The sequence below is a fragment of the Bacillus rossius genome, chromosome 3 (assembly GCF_032445375.1).
Source record: "Bacillus rossius redtenbacheri isolate Brsri chromosome 3, Brsri_v3, whole genome shotgun sequence".
NCBI classification, from domain to species: domain Eukaryota; kingdom Metazoa; phylum Arthropoda; class Insecta; order Phasmatodea; family Bacillidae; genus Bacillus; species Bacillus rossius.
Window position 1 is genome coordinate 65,392,768 of NC_086332.1, and position 24,147 is coordinate 65,416,914.

The 24,147-nt window shown below is 37.2% G+C and overlaps 1 protein-coding gene across 1 annotated transcript in view; it reads right to left on the reverse strand.

Moving 5' to 3' along the window:
- Positions 1–10,665: 10,665 nt before the first annotated feature.
- The window catches only part of LOC134530824 (lysosomal acid phosphatase-like), a 30,544-nt gene continuing 17,062 nt past the window's right edge, over positions 10,666–24,147 (reverse strand). Inside the window, exon 7 of the mRNA XM_063366068.1 lies at positions 10,666–19,269. Within this exon, the coding sequence (XP_063222138.1) occupies positions 19,069–19,269 (201 nt within the window). The 3' untranslated portion in view covers positions 10,666–19,068. The remainder of the gene's footprint in view (positions 19,270–24,147) is intronic.

Here is a 24,147-nt window from a genome sequence, read left to right on the forward strand (position 1 = left end):
CGACATGCTGACAGCATACGGTTATATTATGCAGGATACGTTTGAGTGAAATAAATTTATTTATTTTTCTTTCAATTGAACATCCTAAGAAAGGCTTGAATATAAACGAGCCCTTTAGAGTTACGGTAGACCCGAAATAAATCGATAATCAGTTAATGTTAATAAGCTACAGTTTATACCTTACTTATATCTTGAATTTTAGCGTTTCTGGTCTCCGTGCTACTTGAATTTAAACCTTAATGCACAAATGGATGCTAATTTAATCAGAAGTTACCATTAACTAAAGTTTTCAATAAATATAAATTAAAGTTAAGTGCTAGGTTGTACATTTTCTTTCACAATAATAATCAAGTAGAATACAAAACTTACGTCACCAGTTCTTGAATTAACACATAATTTTTGCTATTATTTTTTTAATCTACAAGGTCTTCGATTGCCCCCATGCCAATGGATCACGCTTATGTGGTGAGGGTCATGAGTTCAATCCCTAAAGCTGTCAATGAATATTTTCATGAACAACAAGTAGGGTAGACTGGGTACGATTGTGCCAGGGTACGGTCGGGTCAGTGTCATATTGGCGAAACTATAAGGAAACCGTGGGGGAGGGGGGGGGGGGCAAGGGAAGAGAGGAGCGGCGTGCCTGTCCGCAAGTGGAGTAACAGGCGATTTGCCTAAAGGCGTTTTGCCTATACATGAATTCGTTACGGCGATTTGCCTAAAGTCATTTCGCCTAAAGGCGTTTTGCCTAACGGCGAATTGCCTAACGGCGATTTGCCTAACGGCGATTTGCCTAAAGGCGATTTGCCTAACGGCGTTTTGACTAACGGCGATTTGCCTAACGGCGTTTTGCCTAACTCCGATTTCCCAAACGGCTTTTGCCTAACGGCGATTTGCCTAACGGCGTTTTGCCTAACGGCGTTTTGCCTAAAATGTTACTATGATGACAAAACCTCGTTTTGCCAAACGGCGTTTTGCCTAACAGCGATTTTCCTAACGGCGTTTTGCCTAAAATTAGGCAAAACGCCTTTAGGCAAAATGACACATGCCCGTTCAGTTCTCTATCTTGCGAACAGAGCCGATGATGGTGTTTCGTGTGCTTCTCTACTGCTTGTATGTTTTTATTCATGCAATTCAACGAAATTATTATTTTATTAAAATCAAAATAAATATAGATCTGCGTGAAATTTTGGAAAAATCTCATTTGCAGTGGTTTCCTACTTAATATTTTTTTTCTATCAAATGGTTACGTACAGAAGACCAGCAGTGTCCAATATATGTCGCACACCTCGTGAAAATTATAAAAGCACAACAAAGATTCCATACATTAAAATATACACAACGGAATGTAACGGAAGCTACACGCTTCCAAAAAACCTTTGCATAGTCTTAAGTCTTAGAATATCAAAGAGTAAAAAACTTCTATGTAAAGACAATACATAGTTTCATATAAAAATGTTCAGTTAAATTTTACCTACTGATAATACTGTGCTAATACAAAAATTCTTTGCACATATTGTGTGACAAAACATTAATGGTTGCTTGCAGAGTCAGATAAGCAAAACTTAAGCAGACACTTTGCAAGTTAAACCAAAGGAGTAATACAATCATTTGCTTCAAGCCAAGACTATGCAAATGGCCTAAATTTGTATTGGGAATATACTCTTACTATCAAAAACAAGCGAAATGAATAAAATATCATATCAACGTATATATATATATATTTTATTTTGCTATCTGCTGTTTCTAATAACATCCGCGATACAGATATAGGGAAATTAGCACAAGGCAGTACTGGCTTATTGTTTACTATGACTTTAATTATGGACAACTAACGGTCTCAGGCGAACTAAAAGTCAGTAATAATTAATTCCAAACGTGAATTTTTCATTGTGAAGGCCTAAACACAAACATTACCTGGAACTAATAAAGAAGTTATCAGCTCAAACTAAATAGTATCCCACCTCAATATCTCATGGCACTCAAACAGAAAAATAATAAAAAAAGGAAACGTAAACCAGAGAGAATAAGCCTGAACCAGCTGATGTCAAACTTAAAATATCAGATGGACAGGAAATTCCGAAGGAATTTATTCATGAAAAAATAACTGCACATGCGAATATAATAGGCCAAAAAATACGAAGCATTTTTAACAAAGATTTTAACTAGGACAGTAAATACTCATACAAACAAACCTGACAACACAGCGAACAGATGAATCCAGGGACGTCGGAACGTTTTCATGAGTGGGGGGGCGAAAAGATGTATCACACTTACCTCAGTCCTAGAGCCCTCCCCCGGAAAAATTTGGAATTTTAGATGCAACATTGTGCTATTTAATGAGTTTCCGAACCAAAATATTAAATATACCATTCCAAGAATTTGATGACGTAGTATGTATTAAATACTACTCTGACAGTAGATGTAATACAATTTGAATAAAATACCATCTAGGAATTTATAATCATTTTACAGTATATTGACAATCATAAATTTGATTTTCTAATCAATGTGATCACCAATGCAAAGTTTGTAACTACTGGTTGAGAAAAATACTGCTAGGACCAAACATTTATTCTGGGAAAAGGAGGGGGGCGAAATGCTACTCTCGTCCCCCCATGCATAACAGTACGGGGGCGACTCGCCCCTGCTGCCCCCCCTGTTCCGACGTCCCTGGATGAATCCAACGATGAAACTTAACACGTATAATGGACAGTACAACGACAGCACAGATGAGTACATTAAACTTTAAATATAAATACAGCATAGAGGATTCCGCAGAAGGACTTTAGTCATGAAAAAATAACAGCACAGCCGATCATAGTGGGCTAACAACGACGAGACAGATTCAGCAAGATCCGTAAATGCAGGCAGGCCACAGCTCTGGACGACAAAGTGAACAAACACAACTATGAAAATAAACAGGTATTATGGGCAACACAATGACGACAGCACAAACGAAAAAATAGGCCTCCTATGACAAAACAATTGCGACTGTTTATACCTGAACGGGAACTGATTGTATGATGAAATGCCAAATAGCGTTTAGTCACTATCTATTAGGAGAACTTCATGAATCATGTCTCTATTCAAAAACTATAGTTGACTCGAGTAAAATATTGCTTAAATAGAAGTTTGCACTATTGTAAGTACTTTGTAAACAGAATGCAATCACAATAATTATCCTACTTCATTATTGAAGACCTTTTTATGAATCGGGAACTAGATTGAGCCAATCAATTGTATTAAATTATATGATACCTACATTCTGCCCCATAAAGAACATTAGTTCTTTAGAAAATAGTTATTAAAATAAGTACTATATAATAGTATATCCTACGGCAGGGAACATGGTGAGAAGCCGAGGAGCTAGGCGTCATATAGGATCATGATGCCATGGCCGCCATCTTGTATGACTATAACCTTGAATTCTGACCTTCACCCTAGTCACCATATTGCATTCTAGGAAATGCTAGCAATTTGAATTAAAGAAAATTCCATCATATTAGATGACTTAATGTCTACTATCTTAAATGCAAAAAAGTTTATAAACAATTAAATATTATTAAAAATAAAAAATGTGTAATAAATATATTAAAGAGAATTTTCATATAATTTTCATTTTAAATCTCTTGTTTAATCGACATTGAAGTCGAACCCGCCGAGTGCAATGTAAAAATATTACGTCCTTCCTCCAGGCAGACTGACACCCACCAACTTCAATAAGGAATATATGTAGATACATAAACTCCTTCTTCCCACTTCAACCAGCACCCTTCAATTTTTTTTTCTGCAATTCTTAAAAGACCTTTTCCCCAAGCAATATTTCCCCATTCTCTTATTCCTACCCAACTTTATCCTATTCCCTTTCCGATCGACCATCTTGGTTGCCATTTTAAATTTTCGTGATTTTCACCTAATAAGTTATAAAAACGTTTAAAATTTTACTATTTTAAACATTTATTTATTTGATCTATTAAAATCCTGTTTTGGGTCCGTGTAGGCGTGAAAAAGTAATTTAGGTTCAAAAAGACTTGTTATACTAATTTATTTCATTATATAGGACCACATTTAATGATTACTTTATTTTTTACAGTAAAAGATTCACGGTAATTTGATCAATACCATGTGTGATACAAGAAATTAAAAAAAACGCAACTCTTTAAAAAAAAATTATTGATTGAAATTTTACTCTCCTAGATGTAACACAAACACAAATATTGGTCATTTAGCGTTTTTCGATTGCTGCATCTGCTACCCTCGAATTAAAGTAACATGGGAACTCCATTAGCTAGATTAGCTGACGTGATTTGCTTACAGCTTTGGCTTCTTGCGCCAGTATCTTATCTGCTCGGTGCCTATATTCCTTATCCTTCCCTAGGAAATGTGCGATGTCGAGTGGTTTGCACGTTTCATTTAAAGAATTAATGCCCACGTCGCCGCGATCTAGTCGTTTGTTTAGTTTAATTCCGCAGAATCTATATCCAGCAATGTGCAGCTCTAAATGCGGGTCATTTATCAGTGAGATTACGTTTCTTGCACTCATGTATTTTTTGGACTTAACCTCTTGGAGACATTATGCTCTGCTGAGTTACATGTATAAATGTGTATGCATTGATATAATTTCGTCAGTACCATGTGTCATGAAGAATAAATTATTTTTGCCCGTGCGCATTACGCAGGATGTTGAAGCCAGTAAGCGTGAATCATGATATGGTGAACAATTTCCTTCTTCTGCACGATGTATAATCGCAGGTCCGTCAAAATGTGACAAAACATGGGTTTTACTGAGTTTACAGGAGGAACAAAACGGTATTTGGTTAAAGAACATGTATATGTATTCCATATCACTGCAACAGCCCAAGTACCAGCGCTTGGCTACGATTATACGATCAATGGAAGTCCTGGAGTATTTTTCATTTGCTGAAAATGCAGATATTGTACCTCGTAGCGAAGCTGGGGCCAGTTACGTTTTTTTTCCCCCTTGATGACGACGTTGCATTTTGAATCAAGAACTAGTTCAAAAGTAGCAGAAGTATTTTTTTCTATGGGAAGACACAAAAAATAGACTGCTTTTTCTTGCGAGCACGTAGACAACAAAATGTCATTTTAAGAATTTACAGACACGTCTTCATTTTTCTGGAATAACAGGCACGGATTTCTCGTGATATCTAACGCGTGGTCTCTATATAATGGCAGGTCCCACCGCGGTTTCGATAGTCTATCGTCAAAAATGAGTCATACAATTTCGAAGTAGGGTTGTAGCAGTCATGCTCCGGGTAATGAAAACGAAGTACACATTGTTCTCAAAGCCAAAGATTCCAACATTTGTACATGCACTCTCATACTTGGTCAAAAAGTATAAATTGCATAAAACTTGTTAAAGAGTACCTGTTGGCCATCGATCAACCACGGAGACTTCGGATTTTCGAAATCGTGACATGATCGAAGTATCTGAAGTGCAAAGATGTGACGAATTGAGGGCCTTTCAATCTAGCCTGAATGCTTTACTTCCGCATTTGGTAACGAAAACATATCTTTTAAAAAAGCTATAACATGACTGATTCATGTACCAAAGGAATTGTTACAGTGACTACAAATGAATAAAATAATAAAAGGGCGTTGGATCTATTTTCAGTCAGGACAAAATGTTTACGAACTAGAAGAGCCAGACTTTCTCGTGCAATAGTAAATGAAGAGATATTTATACCAATCACTAGTCGCTTGATAACTTACAAAGATTAAGTAACAAACCATCAATAATATGACAGTAGTTGATGATGATGATGATGATGATGATGATGATGATGATGAGTTACCAACTGCTTAGAAGAGTTAAGGTATTAAGGAGTAGTCCCCTAGTGGCGGACACATATGTTTATCAGAATAATAACTACTACTTCAAGAAAAATAAGTTTATTTATGAATTAGTTAAGTTTCCAAATTTTTAAAAACAAAGTTAACAAACAAAAATGCAATTTATGCATAAACATAAAAAAACTTAAGTTAATCTTTGATTAAAAAAATGCAATCACTGCAAATGACACATAGTGTCGGACGCACTGAACTTCGAAACCCAAGCACCGGACATTTTCCAAACAGCCTGTATCGACCACATATGTAGACATATGCGCATTCAGGCATATATGTACATGCTTCATGAGCCCACTCATGGCAGCTGGAGCACTGTGTCCAGTCTTAGTCGTGGTCCTCTGAGCACAATACACTAGTAGTTGTTCCTATACTAGATATTTGAGTTAATGGTTCATTTTTCTTAGCTTTATTTTCTCTTATTCCTTTGACCTTCACGCCTTTGGTTTGTTTCCCCTTCTCTTATATTGCTGTTTTGAACTTGAGTGAGGTGAGGTTGATCATGATGATGATCATATTGATGATTATGATTACCATTATCATTATGATTATGATGTTCGTGATGATTAACATTATGATAATTATCATGAGGAGAGTTGAGCGTTGAGGAAGCTGGTTTGTATTCCCAGCCATCACCTATAATTACCTATTACCACACGTCGAAGTGACAAATTTCTCTAAAGTACTTTTCTGTAATATAACCAAGCAAGGGCGTCCAATTATCTTTACGCCAAAAATATTTAAAACCTATTATTTTCCACAACTGAAGTGCATAAACTTAAGCAATTACCTTAGATGTAGGATAAAGGTAACTCTTTAAATACTCATAAATGTAAACTATCTTTACCGTTAGTGAGCGCCAACACAAGGTCTTACGAATTTCACGAAAACTAGTTATTTTAAAAAATTGCAAATGATGTAACAATTGTTAATATGACATTATCAACGTAATAACTATTTAAATAATTGAAAGTTGGCACAGAATTTAACAATATAACGAATAAGTGATCTATGCATAAGCGAATTACCTAAAGACTTTAAAAGTCACGATCATCTTCTTATTGATAAAATTCCAAATCAATTCTATTTTTAATAGACTAGATCAGAATATTCACATTTAATACTTGTGTAATATTGTGTTTACAGATTTTTATATAAGTATTTAAATAGCATTTAACCTTGGTCTAGCTAACAATGGTTGAGCGATAGAGTCATAAATAAAATGAAATTTCGTTTGTTCAGGTATCCTTTAGGTGTTAAAATATTAATATAGCAAATGGTAATAAAATTCAATTCACTTAATTCAAATGCATAAAGTAGTTTAATTATAATGTTAACATTATAAGTTAAATTAAATGTATAAGCCAGCTACTCAATTTGAATGTTATCCTAAATCAATATTAACCACACATGTTCTCCACACTACAGATAACAAGTACATACCATGGTAGGATAGTGCTCTCAATATATGTTAGCTTGTGAACTTCCCTTTCTTTAGCAAGAATATAGTTCTAGCACAAGCCAGAATTTATTGTGCGATTTTTTTTTATTTGCTGATCTCGATTTAGCAAAACTTGAGATAGTTTTCTCCGAGTGCTCTTGATTATTCCCTTTTATATTTGTTTGGTTTTCACTAGGTGCCGCTGATCATTCCTGTCAATATGTTGTTGGTTTTATCTGTGTGCTCATAATTATTCCCGTTAAAATTTGGTTGGTTTCTCCGCGAGCTCCTGATTATTACTATAATATTTTGTTGTTTTCTCCAAGTGCTTCTGGTCATTCCTAGCGAGACCTCTGTTAGTTTTCCCTGAGTGTTGCGTGTTATTTCTGAGAAAATAATCCCTGCACTTAATATTTTTTTCGTAATGAGCCAAGCTAGCTTATTCATTTTTTCACTTAGTGAATCCTGTTACCAAATCTGCACTTAAAGTATTTTAATCACATGAAATTAAAAAAACATTGTTCATTACTTAGTCCAATACTGTGCCGTTTAAAAGCTGAGAAACACTATAATGCAAGACGAACTTCCTTCTCGTTGATGTCTAGCGAAGTCCTTCTCCTGAGATCGTGAGAGAGCATCCCGCATTACACATAAAAAAATAAATCATATATACCTCAGCAACACACGTGGCGATATCTGTTGGCAAGAATAGGCACTAATCGCGACAAGTTTCTTGTATGGGATTAATTAACTCTGGCTAACGAAATATTAAAAATTCTATTTAAGTAAATGTTCCAATTTAAAACTCTCAGTTGGCATTAGTATAAGTCGCAATAGCTAATATATATCCTGGTTCGTTGCCTGTAGTTGTATCTAAAGGACGCCGCTGCAAGAAGTTTTTCCTGAGAAATAATACTAGACAACACGAGAACAATGGCTGTGTTAAAAACCGCACTGCTCAAAATGATAAGATTTGTTCGGTGTAGCAAGTCGATTACGCGAAGAGAGAGTTAAAAAAGACACGGCAAAACTTTTAAAGCCAAATCCACTTACAAGATAAAAAAAACAACGAAGGAGTTACTATTCTAAAGAAAAGTGTGCTGCAAGACGACAATAATTTTCCTTGTCTTGAACGTGATTACGTTCATAGCTCTTCCGATCTCGACAAAGAACTTGCATTGAAGGACGTGGATGATTTATGGAAGAATGAAATCAATGGAAGTATCCTTAAAAAATAAAAGTGAGAATACATTCAAGCCGAATTCAGGAAGATCCTCCATACTTTGTAAAAAAGATGGACTCTAAAAAGGAAGCTTGAAGACAAAGAAGAAGCTTCGACGTCAACGATTTCGAATTCTTACAGTAATCTGGGTGAATACGATGACTTCTATGATGGCGACAGTGACTCTGAGGCTGGTGACAAAAGCAAGGACTGTGATGAAGCACCTAAAGCTAGCAAGATCGAAAACTATGATGTAGCCCTGAGCCCAAAATTATGGAAACGACGTGATAAAATAATTTATTCTTATCAAGCTTACGATGATCACTAGGACGGTAGTGATCTTAAAAATATTTATAAATACATTCCAGGAAGATAACAATATCATAAGAGATTGATTATACGTCATGGGAAGATCATAACATATCGGTCGATAGCCCGATAATACTGATGGCATCTATTAATGGAGGAAACTACTCGCACCTGAACGAAGTAGCCTTCATACTCAAAGAACTGAGGAAAGCTGGCTACATACAATAATGACTTATTTTTATATGAATTTGTATCAAATTTAAAAAATTAACTATATTTGGGATTTCAAAATGATGGTTTTATTTCTTGAAATCTGATTTGTAAACTAAGACGAAGTTCTCGTAATACAGCTTCCTTTTTTAATGTTCTTCCTTTTTAAATGTGCTTGCAAATATGCTTCATTTAATTAGTATGCTTCTTTTTTTGAATGAGCATCGACAAGACTCAAGTCAGGCCATGATAAACCTCATGGTTCGGAGATGCCTGCTCTACACACCTGACATTGGACATGGCCTGTTTAAAATGTTCGTCGAGTATCGTCGAAAAATACATCTCAGTTTGGAGACGCTTGGCCTATGCGCATGAGTTTGTACATGTCCTGGTAGGAAGGTATTCCAAGTATCGAAAAATTATACTTCCATGGTAGGCACAGCGACAACGTATTTATTTCGTCGGAAAGGTATCTTGTATAGAGTCCTTTTTCGTAGGGAGAATGATTAATAAACTCCACGAATGGTAATAGAAAACCACTTTTAAAATTTATTTTAAGCTTGTTACTCTTATCACTGGCCGAGAATCAAACCAAGGACGAAATCTATCCAGGCAATCTTACATTAATAGATGATTTTATTTTGATGATTTTTAGAATAATTTGAATTTCAAGGTTAATTGTTATGTAGTTCCAGTATGGCGGCCAATATGTCATTATCGGCTTACTGGAGGCTGGTAGACTAGGAACCTAAGCTTCTTTTAGGATTTTTCGTCATATTTTAATGAATAAATATTTTTTTACGTGAAATTATTTTTTGCATAGCCCAGGGATCTAACCGAGAACGTATATCAATCGAATCAATCAATATTTATATAAGTATGAATATTGGTATTTCCTAGAATTTCTAGCTTAATAAAATACAGATTTTCAAGAAGGCAGCAAACACGGCCAACAATATGGCGGGTGCCCTGTCAAAAAATAATTACTGCACTCTAGCAGATAATAATTGAACTAATATGATGGAAGTGCACTCTAGCAGACGAAAACAATGTTGGATCCAAGATGGCGACCTCCAGAAGACGAAAACAAGAAAGCTGTCATGACGTCATACTGGCCGACGTAATATCTACCTTGGAATTACTGGTAGGTGGTCAGTGTTCTGGTGGCTTCCGTGGAGGAAGGATCGTTCGTCATTTTTATTTTGTCTTCACCGGTTTCGAACCGAGAGCTCCGAGCTCCATAAAGTAAGTGCGTTTTTTTTTTTAATTAAAATTCTTCCTGTGCCCCTCCTCACCCCTTACAACCAAACCCAGCATCCATCTTCTCTTATCCCCTTTCAATGCACTTTAACACTGGCAGTTTCAGAACTTTAGTTACTAAGAAATGAATGCAAGAACAGCTCGGTTAATTACAAAAACGTCAGAAGTTTATAAACCTTTCGGTCTAGTGATTTTCGTCCTACTGCCGTGTTCCCTTACAATCACCAAATTTTCCCCTGTAATTTTTTATATCATTCTGAATACTTTGTATTTAAAAATAACAATCATATATATCAATTTTCCACTTAATTTATATAATGGAGATATGACAAAATAAAACATGTTTATAGAAGTAGCACACAATATTTATTCATGTTATTATAATTCTATAATTCGTACAAAGAATAAACTTTAAAATTGTAACAAAATTAATGTGCCAAATTGAGTTTTCCTCAACTAATTTAGTAAACATTTTATTCCATAAAGTTTTTTTGTTTGGACTATATCTCAAAAAGGTGATCGTTAACCGGCAACACACAACAGAAATAGTACACATTTGTAGATAAATTGATCATGGCTTAACATTAAAAAACCATTTTTGCATTCGCTTGGATTGATTTAGGGAAGCCATGGAAATCCAAAATGGAGATGGATGGACTGGGTAGCAGAATATGATAATACATGCATGAATACATACTATACAATAGCTATTCGATAAGTTAACACTGATGTTATTTACAATATTTTTTTCTTAAGTTAGACAAATAAAACTTATTAATATTTACAACTTTTGATAATAATGAGCAATTATTTTTGCCGTACAATATCTACCTTGGTAAATGATTTTAAACAAAAACTATAAGTAATTGCGCAACTGATAAAACATATGTTTTAAAATGTACACACATTATTATGTAGGTTCATCTAGAAATCTTTTTTTTTTTTAACTAACTATAGTGGTTTTGGAAACAAATAAAATGTGACTGGCAAAGTTAATTTTTTTTTAAAATATTGTTACGAGTATGCTAGAGGTGAGGCAGCGAGGCAGGCCACTTAGCCCGGCGCCGCGGTTACATGGCCCACTAGCCCGCGGGTGGGGCGCAGTCCATTATCACTACACGCCTAATCCGATTAGCATCCTTGCCTTCGCTACCCCTATCCCTCCCCAAAAATACTTTCTCATCCAGCCCTTGTAACTCTCTGTGGCTCTGGAGTGTTCAGCACTTACCCAAAGCCCCACCTGCATAAAATTATATAACTATAACGCAATTGTCCTCGCACTTTCAAGTGTTAAGTCGGGTATCTGATGACGTGGCGCTTCGGATGGCTGCGAGACCTAGCCAGAGCAGGACATGGTAGGTTTAACTGAGAGAATGGTCTGCAATGGCAGCGAAGTGATGAGGTAGGGTGAACCTTTGGTGAGCGAAAGTGGACGGCGAGTGACGGCGCTTCGTGTGGCGAGATTGTGCATCGGGGACCGAAACATACGGGACTGTTTTTTGTGTTGTGCACTTGTGAGTAGCATGGGCGTCGCAACCGGGGGGGGGGGGGGGCGGGGGGGGACACGTCCCCCCCCCCCCCCCCCAATAATAAAATCTTCAATTTCGTCCCCTCCAATAATATATTTAGTTTCGTAGTTATATTAAAAATATTATTTCTGTGATATAACCCATATTTTGCGCATGATGCATTTAGTCCAATCGTGGTAATGTGAGCACTTTTTAATTCGATCTTCGTGTAAAAACAAAATCATGTCCGATACCGAATACAGATATGTTAACTGTGTTTTTAAAAAATTGTTCTCTGAAAATATTTTTTTTTAAAAATAAATAATATATTGCAACCAATTATAATTAGAATATTTAGGAAAGAAAAATGCCCAAAAACCACCTTTTTGCACCTTCAAACCCCAAATTTTCCTGGGGGAGGACCCCCGGACCCCCGCTTTTTTCCAGGGGATGGATATTCCTCAACAACTAAATATATTGAAGACACCCCCCCCCCCCCACCAACAAAAAAAATATATCCTTGCGATGCCCATGGTGAGTAGTGCTAGGCAATGTGTTGGGACAGAGGTGAGTGGTAAGAGACGAGCAGTAGGGAAAGCCACTTTTGAGTTTAGCTTCAGTAAGGCGAGAGTAAACTGTGGACTGAATCAAGAATTATTATTTTGTGGACAGACATTTTAAGTGTTGTTTTAAATAATTAATGTTGTAAATATTAGTTATTGATTAAAACAGTTGAGAACTAATTGGGCTATAATTTTTGAAACCTGCTTCCCCACTCGCTAGAAGTACAGATAGCTCTAAGTAATATATTTAGTTTTCAGTTTTTTTAAGTTAATTAAATAAAAATATCATTAAAAAGAAGAATTTGGATTTTCTAGAATAATATTAGTTTTAGGAACTATAGTTAGATATGAGTGTAATAAATTTAGTTTTAGTTTCGAGTAGTAAGTGCATTTAGGTTAAATTTACGAGACTGTTACAGTGATAGTGCGTTTAGATAAGGAAGATGACTGCCCATAAACTTAGACACAAAATTGCTTTCTTGGCTGAAATTATGAGTGGTCATGAAGAAATTAAGAATGAAATTAGTGGACTAATGAGTAGCCAGGAATAAATGAAGTTTAGCTAGAATAGAAAAAAAATAAAATGGAGAGTAATAAGCAGAAGTGAAAAATTGCAGTGAAGGGTGAAATTGGCGAAATAAAGAAAGAAAAAAAGGATATGCATAGTGAACTAGTAGCTGCTCAAGACGAAATGAAGATGATGAAAGATACCAGCATTCAACTCAAACGTAAGGTGCGGTGCTTAGAGCAACATCTAGCCGAAAATGAACAGCAAGTCACACAACAGGTTATTCAGCTCGAACAGGCAACCTAACAGCATGTAGAAGCTGTAATCGAGGACTGAATTTGCATGATTAAAGAAGCCAGAGCTGCTGCAAGCCAGAAGAATATCTCCTGGGATGTGTAGGTATAGGTCATTTTCAACGGCCAATCCTAATTCCAGCCACCTACCTACGATAGCCAATATTTGTGAGCATTGTACAGGCGACAGTTGGAGGCATTTGCGGAAGTAAATAGCAGGAGCGAGAAAGATAAGGCTACATCACTCGTCTTGGCCCTGAAAGGATTTCCACTTGAGCAAATGCAGATCATACCATGTCCAGACCAGAGGATATATTCAGTGTTAATTGAAGCCCTAGAACAAAGGTATGGTGACTGACAGATGGGTCAGAAACCTTTTAGGATTTTGAGGGTGACATTGAGAGGCTTGTGCAATTTGACTACCCAGATGCTCCTGCAGAGTTTCGACAGCAGATAGCTACTATTGCATTTATAAATGGACTCAGGGATTCAGAGGTCCAGCAACCCCTCGTTTGGTCAGCCACAAGAAGAGTTACGATGCCCTGGCTCATGCCCTAAAGATAGAATACGCTCGCGATACATCCAGGAACACCAACATCAAGGCAAGAAGAACATTATTAGAACCATATTACGAGGAAAACGCTAATGCCCCCACCAACTAAGTAGATATCACCAGGGCTCTAAATAAGCTTCTGAATAGTACTTAGAGTTCCCAGTTCCTGAGGACAGGAAGTCATACATAGTGCTTCGCCTGGTAAGAACTAGGGCATATTTAGTGGAACTTCCAGACATGCAAGAAAAAACTCATAGCAAAAAGAGCAACAGGGAAACTTTCAGTGGCTGTTGTGAAGCAGTGCATGCCAGCTTTTCGGGAAACATTAGCCCCTAGGGTGTTCCCTGCATTACTTTCGGTAGAGGAAATGACATTCTGTTACTGAATGGATGGGTCAACAACAGAATGTACTTACTTACTGTCAACCCTGAAGCCTCAGCATATATTTTGTACAGACATTTTTAATAAGAAAAAGCTGAGGACACCACTCCTATACAAACTGAAAACAGAAAATGAAGATATGTCACTTACGCATGGACAGCTAAATTTGGAAGAAAATATAGGGACTTGGACATTTTTGTGAAAATTTCTTCTTGCCATATTAATGATGAGATAATCGTGGGAATGGACCTCATGAATCTATATGAATTTGTTTTTGACATGATAGGCCAGGCATCGTGAATCAGAGGGTAAGGTATAGCATTATTCACTCCTAATAAATTACAAGTGCCATTATGCAGGTAGTAGTCATTAAAACGTTTTCAATTCCAGCCAATCATGTGCAGATAATAGCAGCCCGAATACAAGGAGACCCTAGGGGCAACATTGCATATATCATCGAGCCAGACGTGACACTAGTTCTGGAGAGAAACCTGTCTACCTGTAACATAGCCAATGATACGAAGATTGAGCCAGTAAGGGTGGCCAGCCTTGATTTAAAAATGAAGGTTTTGAAGCAGAGCAAACTAATAGCTAACTGTGAACCAGTTCGTTGAGTAACCCAGTGTGAAGCTACTCCACCTCATAAGACACTCTGCTACAGTGAGCCCTGAACTAGAGCAGTTATTCAAGCAGTCTCAGGTAACCTTGCCTCTGAAGAAGTATAAGGAGTTACTGCTGTTCTAAGAAGCAACCAGCCTGTTTTCTCCTTGAGGGATACTGACCTCGGAAAAAACAACTTAGGCTACCATAGCATAACAAGATGAAATAAGGTAAAAGGTGAATTAATAGAGCCATTAGCATGTCCTTGGGCATCCCCATTCGTTCCTGTATCAAAGATGTATGACAAACTGAGGTTTTGTGTGGACTACTGGAATCTCATTGATATCAACAAAAAAGAATAGCTACCCCCTTCCATGTATCGATTATACTTTCGACAAACTTACTGATACTAAGTGGTTCTCGACAGTGGACTTGAAAAATAGTTACTGGCAATTAGAGCTTTATCCAAAGGACAAGGAAAAGACAACTTTCTTTAAGGAAGTGGATTGTTTCATTTCACTGTGCTCACGTTTTGATTGTGTAATGCTCCTGGAACTTTTAAAAGAATTGTGGAACTTGTGTTGCATTGGTTTTCATGAAAAACATGTATGGCGTATTGGAACACATTATTGTCATGTCTGAAGGAGCATCTACAAAATCCCAAGAAGATTTTAACATGCACAGCTTAAGTTAAGCCCTAAGAAGAGCTGTTTGGTCCGACATGAGGTAACATTTCTGGGTCATGTGGTATTGCAGAACAGAGTACAACAGAGGACCTAGTCTATCAAGGAGATGTCTCAACCTAAAAATAAATATGAGATAAGGAGTATCCTAGGACTTTGTACCTACTGTAGGTGCTTCATACCCGGATTTTCAGCTATTGCCAGACCAATTAATCAGCTGACTAGGTAAACGAGACAGTTTTTGTGAACTTTGGGGTGTGAGGGTGCTTTTCAGAACCTTAAGAATGTACTGTGTTCTAGCCAAATACTTGCCTATCACATCAGCATGGAAAGTATATCCTTAACACCGATCCAAGCTAAGATGGGCTTGTTGCTTTACTTTCCCAGGTTCAGGATGGAAGCTAATAAGTAATCGGGTACTACATCAAAGGTCTAGCTAAGCCCGAATGTACCTATTACATTATAAGAAGAGAATTCTGGTTGCAGTTAGGCCTGCCGCGTTTTTACAAGTACCACATGGACAAAAATCCTTGTATACACTAACCATTTTCACTAGAGTGGCTGTTTCAGAACCCAGAGAGATATCACTTTAGGGGGATTGAACTGATACAGCATATGATAGCCATATCGAACACAGGAAAGGCCGAACTCACAGTAATTCTGGCGCTCTCTCTCGGTTAGCATGCAATGTAAACTGCAATCACTTCAAAAGGGCAGGTAAGAACAAAGGAATCGAAGACATCCGATGTACTATTTTCGTTAACAACGAGAATAAATGAGACCATGCTCACTAAAAGTGGCAAAGCGAGAAAACTCTGACCTAGGGCCCATTATAAGCTGGTTAGAAAGAGAAATAGAGTGTCCACCATGGTATGAGATATCCATTAACCAAAGGGCTGTGAAGATTATTTAGCACAATGGGATTACTTGAGGTTGGTAGATGGGTTATTGAAAAGGTCATAAGTGAGTCCACATGGGAAAGTGGTCACCATGCAGCTACTCTTCTAGAAGAGTCTAGTGCCAAATGTGCTGAAAAAATGCACGATGAGCTTTGGTTAGCCATATTAGAGTAAATAATATCAGGCCATGATTCGTCAGTGCTACTACTGGTTAAGGATCGATCAGGATTTAGAGGCTTGCTGTAAACAATGTAACACATATTCAACCAGAGAAGGGCCACAGTACAGTAATTGTGGGAAAATGATACCCTACAATGTTGGAGCCCCATTTGAGACAGTAGCCATTGACATTGCCAAGCCATTTCCAAGGACGAGAGATGGTATCATTATATTCTGGTGGAAATTTATTACTTCAGTAAGTATCCAGAGGCTTTTGCTCATCCTAACCAGGATGACACCACTGTGGTGGAGGTGTATGCACCCGTCAACAACCTCATCTGCAGATTTGGGGTATTGTTGGAGCTTCACACTGGTAACAAGGCCACAAATTAGAATCAACAATATTCTAGGAGGTGTGTTGGTTACTGGAAATAATAAAAACCAGGACTACAGCTTTACATCCCCAACCTGATGGGGTGGAAAGGTTCAACAGGTACCTAGAAGAGCACCTTGCCCAGGTTGTGGCATGCCATCAACAACATTGGGATCAACACATCCAATTAATCCTGATGGCATATAGGGCAGCCATTTATGACTCGACTGGACTGGATTCTGCAAGTATGGTGTTTTGGCAGGAGTTAAAGCTAACCTGTGACATCAAGTTCGGCCATCCATGTCAAGAGCCAACCAGCACCACTGACTGTTTATCATCTCGAAGAGCATATAACACTCATACATGATGAGGCCCTTAAAAAACTTTAATTAGCAAATTAAAGGATGAAATCAAGGTACAACATGAAAGCTAAGTGTACTGGTTTTCAGGAAGGCGATTTAGTTTTCCTATACAACCCACAACGAATGAAGAGCAAGTGCCCTTACCCTCAAGCGGAGTTTGATGGCCTATATGAAGAGTTGAAACTACTAAATGATATGGTATACCGCATCCATACAGGAAAGAGAGGACGAATGAAAGTAGTGCATTTTGACCGATGGAGAGAATACACCAAAAGAAATGTGCTGCCTGTTTGGGGCGAACAGACTCAAGTAGGGAGCAGTATTATGAGTATACTAGAAGCTATTCAACGAAGCAGGCCAGCAGGCCCGGCGCGCCTGCCAGATTGCCCATTAGCCCGCGGATGAGGCAGCGGCGCCTTTGCTAACCAATTTTCCCCCAGCACTTTCTATTCAGGCTGGAGAACTCTCTACGGCTATGAAAAGTACAGCCAATTCCCGGGACCCCGCCTGCATGAAGTGGCATAATTAGGATGCCATTGTTCTTGCAACTTCAAGTGTTAAGTAGGGGATTCTGATGACGCAGAACTTCGGAGGGCTGCAAGACCTTTCTAGAGCAGGACATAGCAGGTATATAAACGGAGAGACTGGCATGCGAGTGCAGTGAAGAAGATATGGTGTGTGACCCCTTGGTGAAAGAAAGCGGATAACGAGCAGCGGACTTCGTGTGCGGAGACTGTGCATCAGGGAACGAAACATCCTGGATTGTGTTGGATGCGACGGACGAGTGAGTAGTGCGAGGCGGTATGTTGGGACCAATGTGTGCGTTAAGATACGAGCAGTAGGAAGGGCCACTGTCGAGTAGAACTTTAGTGGGTAGTTAAAATATGGACTAAATAAAATAGTGATCAATTTGTGGACATACATTTAAAGTGTTACAATTAATTTAATAGCTTAAATAGTAATTAATAAAAACAGTAGTTAACTAATCGGGATATCATTTTAAACTGTTTTTCCACTCAAAATAACATAAATATTAAAAGTGAATAGCTAAAACATAGAAATAAACACAAGCTAACAACTAATTCATGTCAGGTGTAAATAGGTGCCTAAAATTTCAGCCTGTTAATGTAGGTGAAATATCAGCGAGTGAAAATAACTTGAAATCAGCACTTTCCATCTGGAAGCAAACATATTACCATTAATGTGTGCTTTGTTTGGCGTGGATCTGATACTCTAATTTCTAATAGAGATGCAAATGTCTACATGTGTAAGGTTTTAATTTAATCTTGGAATTTACAAAAAAAAATTGTTGTGTGAATGTATGAAATCTAATCGGACTCCACACATGACTGGTTTTGACTGTTTATTCCCTAATTTATTAGCAGTCACCAAGGTGTACAGTGTTAGATGCAAACGCAGTTCGCTTGGTACTGTCGGAAATACATAATGTACAATTAGTAATTTCAAATATTCTAAACAAGATTGCTGATGCACACAGTGACTGAATAAGCATTTTCTAGTATTTGGTGCGTATTTTGCGAAAAACATCAACAGGTATGACTCGATATCTACCTATTTCACTGCCCATCCTTTACAAGCCCAGAGCTGGAAACCGTAGCACGACTGTAGTTCACTTTTATCAGGAACCTCATTGCTCGTGTTTTTCTCTTCAAAGCTTTGAACCCTGAAATGCTACTTAAGTAAGTGTACAGTGATCAGGTCGCAGTACGTTGGAATTAATATAGTTATTTGCTATGAAACGTGGCCTTGATGCCATCCCATCTGACTGGAGCTGATGCATCGTTTTAAATGCCACCCGAGTTATCCAAAGTCCGTTTCTGCACTGACAGTCAGTTGTACGACGCGATCGAGTCCCTTAGAGAGAGGGGCCGAATCTTATGTTGGGGTGCGGGAAGGTCGGGTGTTGCGGAACTTCGGGCATGCCGTAGCACTCGCTCTCGCCGTACATCTCCGAGGACAGGGCCGCCACGAACTCGTGGTAAGGGCAGGCGATTGAGCGGCAGCCAGGCACTTGCAGCACTTGGGGCGGCTCCGACGTGCTGTTCTTGTAGGACACCTGCGAGCAGAACGAGTCGGTGAATCAAGGGACCAGCTTGGTTTGGGAATCTCTTTATATATCACTGGTACAAAGTTTTGTTCCATAAGGTAGTAACGGCATGACATAACGCACAAGATAACACACACGCAGTACAGAGTGCCGAACCTTACTGTTTCTTCCACTGTAACGGATTGTCATGATTTTTCAGTTCAATCGGAAGCTGTAAAAACGTAAGGAAAGTTGGTACAAAAAACCCTGATTGCTTAAATTAAGATAATATGTGCAATAATAAAAATAAATAAAACTGAAATGAAAATGCACAAGAAATTAATAAAGACACGACATCGGCCTTCGTAGCACTGAGTCTGAATCTAGTTAGCACAGGAAGTAAGAAATTAGTGGCAATGATTGTGATATGAGCTTGTTAGGAAATGACACACAAGGAAAGAGTAACGACACTGAATTTCGATGCGTGTGGTTATTTAGCGACACTTCCACTGGGAGCGCTAGGGGCATCGTCGACATCAAGACTGCTGAAGACGAATGAGGGGGTTGAAACACTGGGCTGTGGCAGTGAGCAGGGTAACCAGACGTCCTCTTTCACCCGGACATCATGTACTCTTATTGGAGCCTAACAAACTAGCAAAATGTCCTCGGTTTTAAAGAACACAAAAACGTGCAAAACGTGCAGGAAATAGGTTGTGAAAGCGATATTTTGTGTTTTATGTAAACCAGATTATCTGTCGATTAAGAATCAGATTGCAATTTGTTTGCCTGTTTTATTTACACCTTGCAATTGTTTCTTCATTTATATTCGGAATTTATTGAATTGCAACTTTTAACATACGGAAGGGCAATATCAGAATAACGGGGTAACGGAAGTGAAGAAGATAACTTAGGTAACGTATGTAACGAATATTGGACGGTGTCCTGGCGTTTAAAAAAAAAAACGTTTTGAATTGAAACATCTTTATAAACCGGTTACTGATGGCAGAAGCAACACATGATTTTTAATTACTTCAGTAGACGTTGATATATATTTTCTCATAGCTTTGCTTACGTTAGTATTATTTGGTATAATTTTGCTTACTTTTGCCTACTTTTAAGTACATTCGCAACTCGTAACAGCTCTACACTCTAAACTCTGAGAATGGATTCGGTGTTGGCGTTAGAATTGTGACAATTTGTATAGAAATTTCCAATATGGTTGTGTGTTATTAATTGGCTATCATAAGGCATTAACTCATTCTTAGATTCCATTGAAGATATGGACAGACATTAGTAAATAAAAGACAATTTTCAACGCATGTTTACGAGTGTTTCCTATATTAGAGTATCTTAAATATTTTCTATCCCTCTCATCGGCGAAGTTTCCCTTTTACGCTCATGGCGTTTTAAATTAATCGATTGCATAGTACACTCTGAATAAATACTAAACTAGCTATGGTTGTTTATTTTTTGATAAAAGTCTAAGGAAATAAATGCTGAGAAATAATTCTTTAACAAACCATTACACAATACAAAATATTATCTACCCTCTTTTCGGTTGCCAGTTGCTTTTAAGCGTCATTTAGTGGGCTGTTCAACCTTATAACTCTATCAGTGACGAACCGTAAATTTTCGGTTGGCCGGCGGGGAGGGGGCGGGGCAATTTTAAGTGATCTAACCACTGCTACCGTGACCGCGTGGTAGACAATATTTTTTGGCTATTGTTTATAGAAGTCGACTACAAAGGTAGTTTTAGGAATTTTTTTTTGCGCACAAGTACCTTATACCTCAGTAGTTATTTTCTTGTTCATTTGGTTCTGTTGGAACATTGCTTCAAATACAAACTTGTTTTTCGAACACGAGTCTGACTATTTTAAGGTGAAGGCCAGTTAACTTAGTACCAACTATTTAACAATTCCAAAGTTTTCTTACAAATATACATATCTGACTAAAAAAAATTTCCCAAAATAAGAATAAATGTTTTTGGTTCATTATTTTTTTGTATACTTAATTAGTATAATATTAATAACAAAAATGTTTTAATTCATAAATAATTAGTACATATTAAATTAATTAGTTTATTGTTACTATAAATTATATACAAAAAAGTATTGTTTCAATTTTTTAAGAATAATTTGACTGGTGTGTAACGGGTCATGATATTTGCTACTGTTCGTTATAAAAGGCAATAGCAGAAAGTACAGTGAGTATAAACCACATATATACATATGTGAGATTAAAGCACTATTAATTTCTCTCCCTCTCACTTCACATAAACACATCCAGTTGGAAAGTTTGTGCAGTCAACTTTAACTTCAAAAACATAAAATAGCATGGGTTACTAACACCTGACAGTTTGTTTAACATAAGAATGAAGTATAATTGAACACAGATTAAATTAAAGATATTTATATACCTACTGTTGTTTGAAGTAATAGCACAGGGGTCAGTACAAGTAGTATGTAAATGGGTCTACTGCGCTTGGGTTCTGGGTGAGGAGTGAGTGTACAGCGGCCATCTTGGAATTGTGACCTCACGGCGGCCATCTTGGATAACCTTGACCTTAAACTTTAACCTTGAACTTGACCTTTAACCTTCTAAATTAGCCAAAAATCGCCAAAATTAGCCCAAATTTCAATTTTTTTTGGAAAAATTCCCGCCAAAAATTCTCAAAAAATTCCACACTTCAAAAATTAGGATTTCCAAAAACCTCAAAATAATTTTTGTCTTAGAAAGAACACAATGTCCTGAAAGAGGCTTAAGCATCCATGTCTAAAGCCTCTGATAAGCATCTGACGTCATCTAGGATTATGACCGCCATATTGTATTATGACGTCACCGTTGCAATTTCCGTTATGGTCGTCATTTTGAAAATCCGTAATTTTTATGTTAAAAGTTCGGGAAAATTTTTAAAATTTATAAAAAAAATATTCAATCGAATTTAATAATACTAATTTAATAAACAATTATTTTAAAAAAATTAGAAAAAATGTACACTTACATCATAGAGCTCGGAGTCCTCGGTTCGAACACGGCGATGTCAAAAAAAAGATGGCGACAGGTCCTTTCTCCACGGAGACCATTGAAATAACGGATTTTCAAGATGGCGGTCGTAACGAAACATTCAACATTCAACGGTTTTTTCTAAGATTTTTTATTAAAAATTTTTTTATATAAATTTTAAAACTTTCTTCATTAAAATCGGATCATAAATATAGATTTACAAGATGGCGGAAATGACGTCATACTAGCTGACGATATATATATCTTGACATAAGTGGTGGGAGGTCAGTCGGCTGGTGACCTCCGTGGAGAAAGGACCTGTCGCCATTATGTTTTTGACATCGCCGGGTTCGAACCGAGGACTCCGAGCTCCATGATGTAAGAGTAGGTACATTTTTATAATTTTTTTAAAATAATTTTTTATTAAATTTGTATTATTAAATTCGATTGAATAATTTTTTCCTATTTTCTAACATAAAAATTACGGATTTTCAAGATGGCGACCATAACGGAAATTGCAACTGTGACGTCATAATATAATATGGCGGTAATAATCCTATATGACGTCAGAGGCTTATCAGAGGCTTTAGACATGGATGCTTAAGACTCTTTTAGGACATTGTGTTCTTTCTAAGGCAAAAATTATTTTGAGATTTTTCGAAATCCTAATTTTTGAAGTGTGGACTTTTTTGAGAATTTTTGGCGGGATTTTTTTCCAAAACAAAAATGGAAATATTGGTTCATTTTGGCTTTTTTGGCTAAATTTTGTGATTTTTGGCTTAATTTTGGCTAATTTTGAATGTCAAAGTTCAAGTTCAAGGTCAAAGTTCAAGGTCAAAGTTCAAGGTCAAAGTTCAAGGTCAAGGTCATCCAAGATGGCCGCCGTGACGTCACAAATCCAATATGGCCGCCGTACACTCACTCCTCACCCAGAACCCAGGCGCAGGAGCCCCATTTACATACTACTAGTACACTTTGTACGGACACATACATACGTAACATGTCTTGGTATATACGTTATGTATTTTGACAATAGGCTATCTCAGTATTATTACTTATAATCTTACAGGAACAATAAGACATTAAACAAGATAAAATTACTATGTCAAACATAACTTGATAAAGTAAAGGAAGTTACGACGTTCACATATGACTACAAAAGTCCTTCGCAATTTTTAAAATGTGTTAATTAAGTTTTTACTGTCCATCACGGATAGTTGTCATTGATTTAGTAAAATAGCTCCGGCTATAAAAGTCAGTTGCGAGCCTAAGATCTTGCTCACAAGACCACTGAGTTTTAGAGTGTCAGTCTTTAATTTTACTTTAATTAGTATTTAAAAAACCAAATTAAAAATTGTTGTGTTCAAACAAGAGAGAGTTCACGTATTTAATTACGTTAGTTTCACATGAATTTGTTGAATAGTCATGTAACCATCTTTTAGTCAATGGGGGTATATATGAAGGGATATGGACTTACGGCGGCTTCAATTTATGCCGTATCACGCCCTTACACAACACAGTTATGTGCTGCCCTATTTACCTATCTTTCTCAACACACATTTGCTTTCCCTAAGAATCATAATAATGATTGGTGCTAACTATTTAATCGTATTCCACAAATTATCTGCAACGTTTTTCAATTCCGTCGTTGTCATAGTAGCATAGAAGAAAGTTTTTAACTTACGACAGTTTAAAAATATTTCATATTCAAAAGACGGCTGCCTATTGGTGCGCTGCTGCGCTGACGTCTAGTCGCCCGATGCAACAGACACACATACACAAGTCAACAATAACGAGAAAGTGGATCAGCCTTCATTGTTTCAAAAATCACAACTTTTATCATAGTTTTTGTTTATAACAAAACTTCATAACGTAAATAAGTTGAGTTATGCAATTGTCCCTGAG